The sequence below is a fragment of the Doryrhamphus excisus genome, linkage group LG18 (genome assembly GCF_037039965.1).
Source record: "Doryrhamphus excisus strain RoL-2023G ecotype Guam linkage group LG18, RoL_Dexc_Guam_v1.1, whole genome shotgun sequence".
NCBI classification, from domain to species: domain Eukaryota; kingdom Metazoa; phylum Chordata; class Actinopteri; order Syngnathiformes; family Syngnathidae; genus Doryrhamphus; species Doryrhamphus excisus.
In genome coordinates this window covers 8,885,400-8,902,563 of record NC_136374.1, presented here as the reverse complement: position 1 = coordinate 8,902,563, position 17,164 = coordinate 8,885,400, and the positions used below count along the sequence as shown (strand labels likewise).

The following is a 17,164-nucleotide window of genomic DNA, read 5'->3' as shown; positions in this document are numbered from 1 at the left end:
GTCCAGTGTGGGCCCTGCTTCTCGCCCAAAGACAACTGGGATAGGCTCCAGCACGCCTGTGACACTCTTGAGGATTAGCGGTAGATAATTAATTAATTAATGAATTAATTTGCACAGACAGTGGAACCTGTTTTTTGGTAACAGCATACGTTATCCAATGATGCTCACAATAATAAGCACGTTTGGAATACTTTTAATTGATATGGCTTTAAACAAAGCATTCCACAAACATTGAAACAGCCGGACCAAAAGGCGAGATCACAGGAGTGAAAAATATGTATAAGTCACTTTACTTCCTGTGTCGGAACTGGAGGTAAATAAATAGCCATAAATATGATTGACAAGCAGGCAATGTTATTGTATAAAGTGTATGGTGAGGGGGTTTTACAGCCCTAAAACATATATCATAATAAAGTTGGCTGCTTTGTGGATTTCACGTATTGCAGGCTATTTTGGGAACCTATTCCCGCAATAAATGAGGGAACACTGTACTAGTTCCTCAATAGTTGTGTACATAACATGAGTACTGTTAATATGTATGTCAAAATAGCTGTATAGGCATTCTTGTATTAGTACAGTTTGTGTATTATGTCCAGTTACACAATGCAGATGAAGTCAAGGCAACCTATTTAAAAGCAATGGGCACATTTTCTCATCATGAAATAATTTTATAACAGTGTAGAAAACAGACATTTTTTTTTGCACTTTTGTGAATCAAGTTGTCAAAAACAACAATTAACAAAAGTGAAGCCACTAAAAATATGGATCAAATGACCAATAAAGGAAAATAAGCCACTAAATGTACTGTAATTATGCATTAAACATTAACTTGTTACAGTCTCAAAGTGGACATAATGTATATGAAAACTAACATTTGCTTTGTCATTTTTATTAGGGAACCCCCGGTCCCCGTGGCAGAGATGGCGAGCCTGGCACCCCCGGAAACCCCGGTCCCCCTGGACCTCCAGGGCCTAACGGACCCCCTGGCCTTGGCGGAGTAAGTGTCCCTCCCCAGGTAGTTGTTGTGTGTTTTTACAGACAGGCAGGAAGAGGGTCCACTCTGTTAATTGGTGTCAGTAATTGGTTTTCTTATCTCGTCTTGTTATCGTAGACCCAATCTCATGTATGACCTCATTTTGTGAACTTTCTTGTGTCCTGTGAGACACCTTTTATTAAGTGTGCAATGCAAATAAAACATTTGATGGGGAAATTGCAAACCTACTGTAAGTAATTGAATCTAATTACGTTCTAATTTCTTTTTTAGAACTTTGCTGCTCAGATGGCGGGTGGTTTCGACGAGAAAGCTGGCGGTGCTCAAATGGGCGTGATGCAAGGACCCATGGTGAGCGTTTGATGGCGTTTCCTTTTATCTCCTTGGCTTACTTGTAATGTTATTTATAAAAACAACAAAACTTTATTAGCTGTTATTCCACAAGAGGAATTTATGTGGATGCTCGTTTTTGTACACTGTGACCAAGGATGCTGATCATGGTCGTTCCAAGATGGATACATCATCTTTTTCCATGTTTTAATCAAGAAAGAAGGATTCAAATCATAACTTAATTCCATACTGGGAAGTTTTGGAGAACCCAGTATGGAATAAGGAATTTTCATCCTCCTGTTTGAGCCAATTTTCATGTTTGAACATTAACTCCGCCCCCCCTCATGGACCCAGGATGGGACCAGCAGGTGATCAAGACCCCAAATCCTACATAGCAGACTGTGGAACAAGGTTTCTACTGAGACCCTCTGAAAGACACACATACAGTACATGCAGAAGATACAGGGCTCCATTGATAGGTCTACAGCCACTATGGCCAAGGCTTCCCCACCCCCACTCAAAGGTGACGTTCACTCCATGTGAGGAAGCACTGTGGTGCATTTTATTTGGCTGCAGTTTGTGTTTTTATTTGTATTTTTCAAATACAGCACCAAAGAAGCTGAAAGGAGCGTTTCTATCCGGACTGAAAGGGAATAGCTGTCACTCGTCAGTGAAAACATTTGAGGAACTTGTTAATGCTTAATTCCACAGTGGCGTGTGCTTGGATCATCAGCTTGACAGAATGTGATTCTTGGGGTGGGGGGGTGAGGTTAGGACTTGTGGCGTGTGATTCCAGCCAGAAAGCACACTGAAGCTGAGTGGAGGAGAAATGAGTCGCAGGAATCTCACCTGCTGCTGCAGTTTCCTTCATTTGATTTTTTTTTCGTTCTTCCCCAAAAAGAGTCATGGAGAGTTCACTTAACCTCACACCAGTCAGTGACCTTGGAACTGTGGAGCAAGAGTAGAAATATGCATGATACTTGGGAATTGATCATTTTTACCATGCAGGCGATGAAGTAGGTACACATGCACAGTAGGTAGTGGTACACATGCACAGTAGGTAGTGGTACACATGCACAGTAGATAGTGGTACATGCACAGTAGATAGTGGTACATGCACAGTAGGTAGTGGTACATGCACAGTAGGTAGTGGTACATGCACAGTAGGTAGTGGTACACGTGAACAGTGGGTGATGGTACACATGCACAGTAGATAGTGGTACATGCACAAAGGTAGTGGTACACATGCACAGTAGATAGTGGTACACATGCACCGTAGGTAGTGGTACACGTACACAGTAGGCAGTGGTACATGCACAGTAGGTAGTGGTACATGTACACAGTAGGTAGTGGTACACATACACAGTAGGTAGTGGTACACATGCACACTAGGTAGTGGTACACATGCACACTAAATAGTGGTACATGCACAGTACATAGTGGTACATGCACAGTAGGTAGTGGTACATGCACAGTAGGTAGTGGTACATGCACAGTAGGTAGTGGTACATGCACAGTAGGTACTGGTACACGTGCACAGTAGGCAGTGGTACATGCACAGTAGGTAGTGGTACATGTACACAGTAGGTAGTGGTACACATACACAGTAGGTAGTGGTACACATGCACAGTAGGTAGTGGTACACATACACAGTAGGTAGTGGTACACATGCACAGTAGGTAGTGGTACACATGCAAACTAAATAGTGGTACATGCACAGTAGATAGTGGTACATGCACAGTAGATAGTGGTACATGCACAGTAGGTAGTGGTACATGCACAGTAGGTACTGGTACACGTGCACAGTAGGCAGTGGTACATGCACAGTAGGTAGTGGTACACTTGCACAGTAGGCAGTGGTACATGCACAGTAGGTAGTGGTACACATGCACAGTAGGTAGTGGTACACATGCACAGTAGGTAGTGGTACACATCCGCAGTAGATAGTGGTACACGTGCACAGTAGATAGTAGTTGGACTTTGCAGTGTTGATGTTTTGCTCCAGGAAAGGGACATACGAAATATTGTGATGCGTTTACCAATGATTCTCAAACTGTGGTTCAAGTAGTACTGGTGGTACGCAGGCTCCATCTAGTGGTGGTGTACCTAATGTCATGGCCAACTGTGTGCTTCAACAATATGAATGTTTTTTTGTGACTGTTACGTGTCAAGTTTCCTGATTGTCTCTCTTCCCCATCTGAAACTCAGGGCCCAATGGGTCCCAGAGGACCACCTGGCCCCAGTGGATCCCCTGTAAGTACTCACTTTTCACTCTTAATAAGCTCTAAATCACACTTCCTGTGTTTTCCACTCTGCTAAAGTCCATGAATGTATGTGTAGGATGATACCAACGAGATGTTTACATGCTTGATAGAGATGGCTGTGGAATACTTTTCCAGGTGAAGGCTCCAGGGTGTCCCCGCCCCCCTCCCCTCTCATGGAACACCTGATAATTTATGTCTTATTTGTATCTTAGCACGCTCCACCCTCATCTTAGCCTCCTGCCCGCTTTACCTGTAGGCCCCCTGGGAGCTTTTCCCCAAGTTATTAGGCAGGCCATGCCCACACTGACGGGTCTCAACTTGACGTAGTCCCTGTGTGCTCGAGAACATAAGGATGTTTTATGTTGGGAAGCCTCCTGTGGTTCCATTGCTTACACTTCAATGACTCGGTAGCCTCCGTCAAGGCTATCTCATGCATTTGACTAAATATTGTTGTCACGGAACAACAAAGCAAAGTGTTGTCCAAATATTCTATATTAACAATATTTCAACAAAGTTTTATGAAGCTTAAACTAGTAGTTTTTGCATAATTCTTTTAAATTTGAAAATAAAATGTTTCATTATTTTGTTCTATTCTAGTATTTATGATTTGTATTTTGAGAAGAAGAATTATATATTTTTATTATTTTATGTATAATTTTTAGCTTCTTATTTCAGCCTTTTACTATATTACACGGTAGAATTCACCATACTTCTATTTGATTTTAATTATTTTTTATTTCATACAGCAGAAAGAGATGTGAAGTAGGCACAGTTTATTATTTTAATTTTATTTTAGTGAATTCATTCATTCATTATTTTAGTCCCCATATTTTAGTCAACTTTTTTCATTTAACTAGATTTTATTGAACAAAGTATAATTTGTTTTTAGCTTTTAGTTTCTGCATTTTATTTTATTTTATTTTATTTTATTTTATTTTATTTTATTTTATTTTATTTTATTTTATTTTATTTTATTTTATTTTATTTTATTTTATTTTATTTTATTTTAGTTTATTTTAGTTTAGTTTAGTTTAGTTTAGTTTAGTTTAGTTTAGTTTAGTTTAGTTTAGTTTAGTTTAGTTTAGTTTAGTTTAGTTTAGTTTAGTTTAGTTTAGTTTACAAAGCACAACAATCGTTTGTAGTTCTGCCTTTACTTGCAATTTTTGCAAATAGCGCTTTAGATTTTAGCTTTTTTTAAATGTTGTATTTTTTTATTATTTATTATGACCATGATAGACCATTTGTAGCTGGTTGTTTATGCACTTCTTTTTTCTCCTCTAGGGCCCTCAAGGTTTCCAAGGCAACCCAGGAGAAGCTGGGGAGCCTGGACAGTCTGTAAGTGTTAAACATTTCCAGTGTTTATTATAACAAACAACTCCCCCTCTATCTATATAGTGCATATACTGTATATATTTTTCTGTATATATTTTTAAACTCTTGCAGGTGTCTCTCATCTTGACTACCCTTGTTCTTCAGCCATTTGCACTTAAAAGAGGTTCCATGCACCATCCTATTCATTCTCATCTCTTTCATGTGGAGGCTGACTATGGCTATACGCTACCCATTTATTATTTATATATGAACTATAATGGTGCACATTTATTGATATTTCATTTAGTAACAAGACGATCCATGTTCTGTTTTGCCGTATCCTGCCTCATTTCTGCTGATGAAGCTTCCAGAAATCACATGACCCTCTCCGATCTTTCACAATCCCTCAGCATGTGGACGTGCCGCAGGGCTTCCTTCCACGCCACTGTGCTAATCTGCCCCCGTGGCGTTTCCCCCATAAAAGGCTGCATCATTAAGTGTGATTAAAATCACTGCTTCCCAACCAGGAAGCAACTTGACAGGTGTGGCGGCAGTCTCGTGTGAACCACGTGGCCTTACCAAGTAAAAGGGAAAATTTGACCCTTTCACAGAGTCTTGACTCTTAATGCATACACTGTGGAGCCACAAGGCTTTGATTACATACATTATGTCACTTTGGTCTACGTACATGTCTTAACCGGGCTTGCTTTGTCGTCACTTATAGGGCCCCATGGGACCCCGTGGACCCCCAGGACCTTCTGGAAAACCTGGAGATGATGTGAGTGTAAAATGTTTTATTATATTATTTTATATTTGAAATGTAGCAATAGCATTTAATGTATTAACTTGTCCTTCTTTTTATTATTACCTTTTTTTCTTAACTATCTGTAAAGTAGAAATTATATGTTTTCCAATTCTTATATTCCTGTATCATCAAATTGGACCCCCTTTTTCTTGAAAGCATTTGATGTCAAGATGTAATTTCCGCTTGTGGCCACTGGGTGGCAGCAGACGTTCAATATCATTGTACCTCCACTAGGGGCACTATATTAAGTATAATCTTAGATATGATCAAATGCAGTATATAAATTATACGATATTGCAAAAAAAAACATTCATTCAATAATCTTCAATATGAAATAATTAAAATATTTACACATTAATATGAATTTTATCTTAAGTAATATAAAATATTTAAGATTAATGATAAATTGTATTAAATATTAAAAGACTGAAAAATGTATGTCATTTTCTAACATTGTGTCTGTTTAGGGTGAGGCTGGCAAACCTGGAAAATCTGGTGAACGTGGACCTACTGGACCTCAGGTAAGTCCTGATTCCACCAGTCCCCTAAGTGACCCTGACCACCTTGGTCCACTATCATCATGTCTTCTTGCCATTTAGGGAGCTCGCGGATTCCCAGGAACCCCTGGCCTGCCTGGCATCAAGGGACACCGAGTGAGTCTCGGTTTACACCAATCAGTATTATTTGTTATTATTTATTAATTATGTGTATGATGTCTTCTTTTATGCAGGGATACCCAGGTCTTGATGGTGCTAAGGGAGAGACTGGAGCTCTTGGATCTAAGGTATTAGCGACTCTGTGTCTTTATGGATGGTGCAGATGCTACTACGGATGCTAACATACAGTACTTCCTGTGTGTAGGGAGAAGCTGGTGCTCCAGGAGAGAATGGAGCTCCTGGACCAATGGTATGTAGTATGTGTGTGGACAACAAGCCAACAATGGATATATCAGTTCCATCTTCCTGGTGTCCACATAGGGACCGCGTGGTTTGCCCGGTGAGAGAGGTCGTCCTGGACCCAGCGGAGTTGCTGTGAGTGTCCCATTGTGTCGTGTCTAAGTTCTCAGTCTTTGCTGTACTTTTCACATCCGCTAACGTTCCATGACTGTATTCCAGGGTGCCCGTGGTAATGATGGTTTGCCCGGCCCTGCTGGTCCCCCGGTAAGTTTCTTACTTAAAGATGTTCTTTCAGTCTTTGAATTGTTGCAGAAATATTGGAAAAAAACTGTATGTCTGCTTATAATACATAATAATATTCCAAAATTCCCCAGCTAAACTTCCTGTAGAAAATGTCTAGAATTCGACTCAACAATGTTTCCCATAGGAAATCATGTCAAGTCCATTCATTTTTTCGACTTTTATGAACTTTTTAATATCCTTAACTGTTATACAGATGTAAAAATAACTTAATGTGAATGTGAGTGTGAAAGGTTGTTTGTCTATATGTGCCCTGTGATTGGCTGGCGACCAATCCAAGGTGTACCCTGCCTCTCACCCCAAGATAGCTGGAATAGGCTCCATGCCCGTGAAAATGTTGGATGGATCCCACCCTTGGAGTTGTGGGTGTGGAGTTTGCATGTTCTCCCCGTGCATGTGTGGGTTTTCTCCGGGTACTCCGGTTTCCTCCCACATTCCAAAAACATGCTAGGTTAATTGGTGACTCCAAATTGTCCATAGGTATGAATGTGAGTGTGAATGGTTGTTTGTCTATATGTGCCCTGTGATTGGCTGGCGACCAGTCCAGGGTGTACCCCACCTCTCGCCCGAGGGCAGCTGGGATAGGCTCCGGCACCCCCCGTGACCCTCGTGAGGATAAGCGGTAGAAAATGAATGAATGAATGAATGTTCCTCCTTTGATAGGGTAGAGCGAGAACAGAGCATTACTGTCACCTAGTGGCGGTTTTGAAGTATTACTGGAATTATTACTCGAGCCATGTCATATTTAATTTATTGTTATTGAAATGTATTCATTCATTCATTCATTTTCTCCCGATTTTTCCTCATGAGGGTCGTATAAAACATAAATCGTGAAATAAAACTAAATACATAAAGATGAATAATTTTTTATAGTTATAGATTTTCCTATGTGTTCTATAACCACCATATGAGGGTCTCTAAAGTTGTTGACTTTTTTCTTTATAGGGTCCCGTCGGTCCTTCTGGCGCTCCAGGCTTCCCTGGTTCTCCTGGTGCAAAGGTGAGTCACTGTAGTTAACTCCTCTGCTTGCTGTTTATTGCCACTTTGGGTCCTGTGGAGATGAAACAGCCATCCCTAGAACGCCTATCTACAATGAGCAGGCTGACATCAGAGTGATGAGGGTTCCATTGTGGGTTCAAATGAGGCTTTAGACCGAGTATGTAGCCACTTTATCCTTTCTAAACTGTTCTTAGTAGAAGAGGGAGAGTATTAGTGGGCCAAGCGGCCAAGCTCTGGTGAAATGAGGGAAAGCTGCACTGCACTGAAAAGCACTTTAAAACATCCATCAGCGTGGAAACTTGGACACAGGGTCTTCGTCGAACCTGCCTGGCTTTGATTTATTCATAGGACATGTGCAGACGCTCTCAGCATTGATGCTTTGCTGTCTACTCCTTTTACTCTTTAGGGATTTACAAATGGAAAGTGGACTCTAGATGCAGTTTGATATGTGTGCCGTGTGCTTCTGTGGAGGATTAGCTGATTTAAACCAAGACTAGACTCCAATAATGCAACTCAGAAAGGATTTCTGCTTCAACTTCCATTCTTGTCAAATATTCTCCCTTGATTGAGAGCCATGAAGAATAAAAGCGTACTATGCGGGCTGGGATATCCCATAATGCTGCCGCAGTAGCAGAGGAATTCCATTCACTGCCATGCTGCAATAACAGGAAGCGTGGAAAAATATCTGGCAAGTGTCCAATTAGGAAGAGGGTGAGGAGAATTGACCCTCCTTCCCGTAGAAATGTTATTTTGGTTCCTCTGGAAAGCATCACATATTTGGCTTTGAATGGCAGGCTAAAGTGGAAATATGGAATTATGTTCATATTTCAGTAAGATGGGCCCTCTGTCCACATGTGATGGTTATGGGCCATGTGCGGACATGCAGAGTTAGGTCAAGGGTGTCCAAGGTTGCAGCCCTGGGGCCTTTTTAGGCTCATAGCTCATTTGTCTCGGCCCAATATTCATTAAATATGTGTGTGAAAAAACAGCCTATTTTTGCAGAATATATTGTATAGAAAAATAAAATAATAACTGTTTTGACTAAATCTGCTCAAATCTGCTGGGATCCACTGCATTTTTTATCATCTTTAATGATAAAAAAAACGTTTGGACACATCTGGTTAAAGTGATCCTTCTCCTTTTAGTTTTTCAATACATTCAAGCCAGGATAATAAATAACTACAAAATTCCCGCAGAAATTTTGATGGGCTTGCCACCTGTGCTGTGAACCTCGGGCCTGGTGTGCTAATGGCTACCATACTAGCACCTAGCAAGAAAGCCTCAAGTCACAAAAGTGTCAAGGCAGTCCGTTAGTGTCCCACCATCACGCCATGTGTCTGTTTGCCTTTAGACATGAGTAAATTAGCTTAAATGCTAACATGCTAACGGCTACCATGCTAGCACCTAGCAAGACAGCCTCAAGTACCGAAAAGCTTGAGGCAGTCCCTCAGTGTCCCCACATCATGCCATGTGTGTTGTTGCCTTTAGACATGAGTAAATTAGTTAAATTCTAACATGCTAACGGCTACCATGCTAGCATCTAGCAAGACAGCCTCAAGTTTAGAAAGTGCCAGGTTGTCCTGTAACCTCCCTACATCATGCCATGTGTGTATTTGCCTTTAGACATGAGTAGATTAGCTTAAATGCTAACATGCTAACGGCTAACATGCTAGCCCCTAGCAAGAGGGCCTCAAGTTTAGAAACTGCCAAGGTTGTCCTAAAACCTCCCTGCATCATGCCATGTGTGTATTTGCCTTTACACATGAGTAAATTAGCTTAAATGCTAACATGCTAACGGCTACCATGCTAGCACCTAGCAATAGGGCCTCAAGTTTAGAAACTGCCAAGGTTGTCCTAAAACCTCCCTGCATCATGCCATGTGTGTATTTGCCATTGGACATGAGTAAATTAGCTTAAATGCTAACATGCTAATGGATACCATGCTAGCACCTAGCAAGAGGGCCTTAAGTTTACAAATTGCCAAGGTTGTCCCATAACTTCCCTACATCATGCCATGTGTGCATTTGCCTTTAGACATGAGTAAATTAGCTAAAATGCTAACATGCTAACAGTCATCATGCTAGCACCTAGCAAGACAGCCTCAAGTTTAGAAAGTGCCAAGGTTGTCCTATAACCTCCCTACATCATGCCATGTGTGCATTTGCCTTTAGACATGAGTAAATTAGCTAAAATGCTAACATGCTAACAGTCATCATGCTAGCACCTAGCAAGACAGCCTCAAGTTTAGAAAGTGCCAAGGTTGTCCTATAACCTCCCTACATCATGCCATGTGCGTGTTTGCCTTTAGACAATAAAGTGGAACACAATTCTGAGATGATGGTTGACTCCCAAGTTGTTCATGAAGTTTTCCCCATAGGAAATAATACAAAAGGAATTTGGCTTTTGCAGGACCAGATTGTTGCCATCATGTAACCTTTGTTAACTGGAGTAAGAGTAAGTTAACCTACTGTAAAGGCAATAGGAAGATGTTCTCCAACCAATACTGCCATGTAGTGGTGTTTTATATTCATATGACTGATTCATTGTATTCGCGTTTGTGTGTTCCAGTTATGGTTCTATGGTTGTCGTCACACTTTTGCTCAACATTGAATACGGTAGCATGACAAAAAAGCCAAAGAAAAAACATTACCCACTAGCAAAGTCAAACCAAATTGGTCAAACTCCAAATTAAGGCTTTTATACCGACTGGAATCAGCACAGGATGTCCTTATATGGTCACAGAGATTGAAGACATTTATTTCTAGCACTATTCTGATTGACAGTGACTGTTTGTATCATGAAAAAATCTTGTCTTCTGAAAGGGAGAAGCTGGTCCTACTGGTGCTCGTGGACCAGAGGGTGCTCAGGGACCCCGTGGAGAGTCTGGTACTCCCGGTTCATCTGGACCTTCAGGTGCTTCTGTAAGTGATGAGTATTAATATAACAAAGTGGTTATAAGCAAGGTGCTGCAACGACTAAGTTCTGTGTTGTTCTTCAAAGGGAAACCCGGGTACTGATGGCATCCCTGGAGCTAAAGGATCCGCTGTGAGTACTCCTCAGTGTTTTCTACTCCACGACCGTTCAATGGAAAGTACTGAGCATGAGTGTTTTGCTTTTGTAGGGCGCTCCCGGTATCGCCGGTGCTCCCGGTTTCCCAGGACCTCGTGGGCCTCCAGGTCCTCAGGGAGCGACGGGACCCCTCGGGCCAAAAGGAACATCTGTATGTGATCACAGAAATGATTCCACACGGTCGATATAGAGAGCTGCTAGGGAAACAAATAGTTTCCACTTTCGTACTTGAAGATGACACAATGATGATGTCTGTTTTTTGTGTTTACTCCTTCAGGGAGACCCGGGTATCGCAGGATTTAAGGGAGAGGCCGGTCCCAAAGGAGAGATTGTAAGTGCGTTTTCATTCTTTTTCTCAAAACCTAGACCTGAATCCTCAAGTCTTGACCCAAGCAGGTCCTGAATGAGTATTTCATAGATCAATGATTGAAATTTGTCATGTATATTATGATAAATTCATGCATTTTATGTTCTAAAGCTAAAATATATATCTATATGTGCATGTTGTGGCAACTGAAAAGGGCTGGGAAACCTTTCTTTGGTATCCTAAACCTGTATTCTATCGGAAAACCAGTAGGGGGCGACTGTACTATCAACTGGTAGTCAAACTACACCAAGTACCACCTAAAAAATATTTGTGCCACTGGCAGATTACTATGACTGAGTTAAAAAAAAGAAATACAATAATAATATAATATAATATAATATAATATAATATAATATAATATAATATAATATAATATAATATAATATAATATAATATAATATAATATAATATAATATAATATAATATAATATAATATAATATAATATAATATAATATATTGTAATATTATATTATATATTATATATAATATATACTATTATATATATTATATTATAATATCATATAAATAATAATATTATATTATATTATTGTATAATATAATAATAATACAAATATTCATGACACAATCTTTACAAGGATATTCTTAAATTATAGAAATATCATGATTTTATTGATAAAAAAATGTAATTGCATGCTATCAAATAAAATGATTTGCAGTTGAAATCATTATTGATGTGCTGTTTGCTAAATATTCATATTCATATTCTTAAATTATAGAAATATCATGATTTTATTGATAAAAAAATGTAATTGCATGCTATCAAATAAAATGATTTGCAGTTGAAATCATTATTGATGTGCTGTTTGCTAAATATTCATACAAATAATATTGACCAAATAGGAACTTGGATAGCCAATAACAATCATTACCTTGTCTGTTAGAAGAAAGAAGTAAAAAGTAAACAAATAGCTAAAAACAGTGCAAACCAAATAATAGCATTTGAGCATATGCAACATACAGTACTGTATATATATTACTGTTCTGACACAATCTCTAATGGATGTTCTGTGCAGGGGCCAGTAGGTCTTCAAGGTGCACTCGGCCCCCAGGGAGAAGAGGGTAAGAGGGGACCTAGAGGTGAGCCTGGTGCTGCTGGACCACTTGGACCCCCTGGCGAGAGGGTGAGACCATTCAGAATTCACTGAATATTGTTATAAAAGCCACATAATATTATGTATACAGTCATCAAATCCTGATAGTAGTACAGTAGTACAGTGGTACAGTAGTACAGTGGTACAGTAGTACAGTAGTACATCTTATGAATCACTGTGCCTGTCGTGAACTCATTCAAACAACAAGTGGTACAGAAAAGGAATGAATGACTGAATGATGAATATTTTCGTCATAATGGTGACCGTGGTTTGGTGGTTTCTCTTCAGGGAGCTCCCGGTAACCGTGGTTTCCCAGGTCAAGATGGTCTGGCTGGACCCAAGGTGAGTCTGTAGAAAAAGGAAGAGAATTTTTCCCTCAAGAAAAAAGAGGAAGCGAGCGTAAAGGACACGACAGTGATGTATATAAACCATGACAAATGATGTTTGAGTGTGCAGGATTCGAGTCCCGTCTGGATTCAAACCCATAGTGGTGTGATTCTATGTCTTTTCTTCCAAAACACTTAATAATAGTCCTCGGTATTGCTTCTGTGACTTTACACAAAGCACACTGGGAGAATATTTTACACATCATTAACTCCTAATAGCATTTTGGTCAAATTGTACAATAGGGCATGCTAATGATGTGTTCAGTGGTGCATGGAAAAATGTGTTCATATCTTTGCGAAGGTTGCATTCACACTTGTCATGTTTAATGGCGATCATATGAAACACGTATACATGGAAACAAGTGACACGGTTTTAAAATGACAGCAAAAATCATCTCTCTTCTCTTTAAAAGTATATCTTACAAGGTTTTCATGGAATCTAAATATAATATAGTATAAAAATAACTATAATAAGAGATTTTTGTTTGGGTACATTGTATGTTATGTAATATAGTATGTCACAAAATCTGTCCAATCAAGTCTTTACTTTGTTTACATGTTCTGCACTCCAAGTATCTTATAATTTTTGTATTTTTTTTAACCTAGTGTGAATTCAGCCTTATAATACTCAGGTCCATACAGCCAAATATTCATGTAATTTCCTGTCTTGGCCACTAGATGGCAGCATAGCTATGACACCATTGCCACACAAATGATTGCCCCCTCATACATCAGCACCAAAATCCCATTTAACGTTATCTTCTTGCACACAAACCCATTTATCCCAAAACGAATCTGCCAGAATTTAATCTGCTCATCTCACAGCGGGTCAATGCCTCAACCTGCTGCTTAACACCATCAATAGAAGAGGCCATTTTTGAGGATGTCTTCTTCCCAGAGCCTTTTTTTATTCTGCTTTCTCCAAATGCAGGGCGCCCCCGGTGAGCGCGGACCCTCTGGCGCCAGTGGATCCAAAGGTGCTAACGGCGACCCAGGCCGTCCTGGAGAATCTGGTCTCCCGGGTGCTCGGGTAAGTTGCAGGGACAGATCAGATCATACCTGTCCAGATGATTAGTTGAGCGTTTAGCAACAACTAGCTTGTCAATACAATGCAAACTGGCAGATAGTCATTGAACACACCGGCAGTCTTACTTGTGGTAGTAAGCAAAAAATAAACAACAAACACTTTACTTTAACTCTTAGCTGTACCCACAAGGCATGCTGGGTACTCTAGTAGCAACTCCCCTCAATGCTACAATATAGTGAGATCATTATATTTCAAATTTGCACACACTTCCACATAGCTCTGGAAACATCATGATTATTTTTAAACCATTAAGAGGGCCTTACATATTTGCCAAATATAGTTATACTTTTAAATATAGTTTTTACAGTTTGTCAAAACTGCTATAAAAATAGATTGAGATTATCATTGATTGATATCAATGAAATATCATTGATATTACCGGTTGTAATCAAAAAGTGGATGGTGGTACATTTTTTGTTCTGGTCGAAACTCCTTCTATAAGAGTCCATTCCCACAATGCCTTGCACCTTTGTTTATCTCATCTGTATGCAAATAAGCTGTTTTGTTGATTGTGTGCTTATGTGCTCTGACAGGGCCTTACTGGACGTCCTGGTGATGCTGGTCCCCAAGGCAAAGTGGGACCTTCTGTGAGTGCATGAAATCCAGTTGCATTGCTCTAATATGGCCGCTGTCAATCAAAAGACGACAACGCCCCCTTGTACGCTTCGGGGCATTTATTTCACTTCATCACAGCCGCTGAGTGGCTTTTAGTAATTGTGCTAACAGCACTTAATGACTTCTATGTGCTTCATCAAATTGAATGAATCTAGGCATTACCTTTAATCAGCTTCATTCAATGTGGCACCTCAACACCACCTCAGTTCTTAGCATGTACATTTTTGTATTCAGCTCTTCACTTTCTGGATTAGCCCACTTAGTTTCACAGCTAACACTACATTGTTCTTACCGTGTAGGGAGCGCCTGGTGAGGACGGCCGCCCAGGACCCCCCGGCCCTCAGGGTGCCCGTGGACAGCCTGGCGTTATGGGATTCCCAGGACCCAAAGGAGCAACTGTAAGCTAAGCTAAGCGAAACATGGATACAGTTTCCATAAAAAACATCGTTGAACACGTTTTTTTCACATTTTTGCATGTTGCTAAGGTTGAAGGTTACGGGTCATCATCATTTGTGCCCTCTAGCCCTAAGCCACTCTAGCTTACGGTTTTTAATTTAATGCTTTTTTTCAGTCTATGTGATTTATTATGACACAACTGAAATTCAATTTAATTTTAACAAGTTTAACATGTTTTCAGGCCGGTCTCGTATCGGTATCGTCGATACCAGCCTGAATTTCACGATACCAAGGTGAAGTTCACCTAAAGTGTTTGGTAAATGTGAGAGGTTATTTAAGTAAATTATAATTATTATTAATTTAAGTACCTATTATTAATATTAAAACCTAATTAAATTGCTAAAGATAAATAACTCAAATATTTAAATAATTATAACAATTATTTATTTAAACACCAAATTAAATTGATAAAGATGAATGCGAAAATATTTGAATAAATTATAATATTTTTATTTTTAATATTATATTTAAATATTTAAATCAATTATAGTAATTTTTCATTTAAACACTTCAAAAGATAAATTGCTAAAATACTTAAATGAATTATAATAATTATTAATTTAAATAACTAAATTGCAAAATTAATTCCGATTTTAAATACATTCATATTTTAATAATTCATTTAACTTCAGGTTTTTTATTTATTTTTAACTCTGAAGTATGTTTATTTGCAATACAGCCAAGTTACGGAAAAGAAGAGGACAAAATCATATAAAACATGTAAAATGGTATCTTTGACAATAAAAAAATAAATTAAATAAAGCCATTATTAATAACTACTATAAGAATGAAAACTTTATTCACAATCCACATGATCGGTCATCATTTCAAAATACAAACCTTTCAGATAAACAGTTCCTCAAATGACTGAAGTATCAAAAGTATCAATATTTTCATTTGATAATCGATTTTAGAGCATGAAGGGCTGATATCGGAAGTATCGACATTTCAGTATCGTTTCGCACATCATGTTTACATGGCAATTAAGGAAGTAAGGAAATGACACCTACTAAAGAAGATGAGTTTATTTCCACACATTAGTTTTGCGATTGATTTAAATGAATAATGCTTTAAGTACCATCTATTGGATCTGGTGGGGGCACAGCCATATTTGTCCCTCACTGCTGCTGCCTGTCAATTGACTGCTGGTCTTTATTGTATTTTAGGGTGAGCCTGGCAAGTCTGGGGAGAAGGGATTGGCTGGAGCTCCTGGTCTGAGAGTACGTACAAACTACCATTGACTACTTTTCAATACCTTTTATCTATTGGCATAGATGGAATTTGAAGCTATACCAGGTAGGCTGATAACACCTTTGGCCTCTTTTCCTTAGGGCCTACCTGGCAAAGATGGAGAAACTGGTGCTGCTGGACCCCCCGGACCTGCTGTATGTATCATTAACACACTTTACACAAACAGGGGCTTGAAACCCCTTTAATCATCAGCATCCAAAGTCTTGAATGAAGTTCATTAATTTATTTATTTTATGGTGGACTTTTGTCTTTAGGGTCCTGCTGGTGAGAGAGGAGAGCAAGGTCAGCCTGGTCCTTCTGGATTCCAGGTAAGTAGCACATCTGTATTGGCGTTTCTAAAAATAAACTTGAATACTGCTTTTATGAATAAATAATAATAATAATAATACACATTTCTCCTCTTCCCATAATTGACAATATGTTGACAATATATAGACGATATAGACAAACCTGTGATCATTTTGTCATGTCTTTATACAGGGTCTGCCCGGCCCCCCTGGTCCCCCGGGTGAGGGAGGCAAGCCTGGAGATCAGGTACGTACTCTTGCAGCAGTCAATCAGGTCAAACAAGAGGCTCTTGTAGGCTTGAGTACAATATATTTAGACCGCAAAGCGTTTTAGGAGAACTCAGTGTGATGAGTTTGCCGCTCGTGACCTTCCTGCTCACGTAGTTTGACTTCTTTTCAATCATATTTCTTGATGACGCTGCTTCATTAAAATAGGAGTATGTTCTGATGAAGTGTTGGCAGCATTTGCCTCCATTCTTACAGTCCATGTGACTGTAATGCAATACTTCCTGTTGTTCCTCCTCAGGGTGTTCCTGGAGAGGGTGGAGCTGCCGGTGCCACTGGACCCAGGGTATGCTAATCTTGTCCAGTGTTTAATCATGTCTCAAGTTATTGATGATGTGTTGACTGACTGTTG

At 39.4% G+C, this 17,164-nt stretch overlaps 1 protein-coding gene across 3 annotated transcripts in view; it reads left to right on the top strand.

Moving 5' to 3' along the window:
- col2a1b (collagen, type II, alpha 1b) overlaps positions 1 to 17,164 on the top strand; it is a 44,643-nt gene that overhangs the window by 12,001 nt on the left and 15,478 nt on the right. For all 3 annotated transcript variants that reach the window (XM_078798358.1, XM_058055223.2, XM_058055224.2), the window contains 26 exons: positions 896 to 997; positions 1,265 to 1,342; positions 3,530 to 3,574; positions 4,867 to 4,920; positions 5,621 to 5,674; positions 6,169 to 6,222; positions 6,301 to 6,354; positions 6,432 to 6,485; positions 6,563 to 6,607; positions 6,679 to 6,732; positions 6,817 to 6,861; positions 7,843 to 7,896; positions 10,719 to 10,817; positions 10,897 to 10,941; positions 11,018 to 11,116; positions 11,243 to 11,296; positions 12,368 to 12,475; positions 12,734 to 12,787; positions 13,763 to 13,861; positions 14,452 to 14,505; positions 14,833 to 14,931; positions 16,156 to 16,209; positions 16,321 to 16,374; positions 16,495 to 16,548; positions 16,721 to 16,774; positions 17,054 to 17,098. In XM_078798358.1, coding sequence (XP_078654484.1) covers positions 896 to 997; positions 1,265 to 1,342; positions 3,530 to 3,574; positions 4,867 to 4,920; positions 5,621 to 5,674; positions 6,169 to 6,222; positions 6,301 to 6,354; positions 6,432 to 6,485; positions 6,563 to 6,607; positions 6,679 to 6,732; positions 6,817 to 6,861; positions 7,843 to 7,896; positions 10,719 to 10,817; positions 10,897 to 10,941; positions 11,018 to 11,116; positions 11,243 to 11,296; positions 12,368 to 12,475; positions 12,734 to 12,787; positions 13,763 to 13,861; positions 14,452 to 14,505; positions 14,833 to 14,931; positions 16,156 to 16,209; positions 16,321 to 16,374; positions 16,495 to 16,548; positions 16,721 to 16,774; positions 17,054 to 17,098 — 1,665 coding nt within the window. The remainder of the gene's footprint in view (positions 1 to 895; positions 998 to 1,264; positions 1,343 to 3,529; positions 3,575 to 4,866; positions 4,921 to 5,620; positions 5,675 to 6,168; positions 6,223 to 6,300; positions 6,355 to 6,431; positions 6,486 to 6,562; positions 6,608 to 6,678; positions 6,733 to 6,816; positions 6,862 to 7,842; positions 7,897 to 10,718; positions 10,818 to 10,896; positions 10,942 to 11,017; positions 11,117 to 11,242; positions 11,297 to 12,367; positions 12,476 to 12,733; positions 12,788 to 13,762; positions 13,862 to 14,451; positions 14,506 to 14,832; positions 14,932 to 16,155; positions 16,210 to 16,320; positions 16,375 to 16,494; positions 16,549 to 16,720; positions 16,775 to 17,053; positions 17,099 to 17,164) is intronic.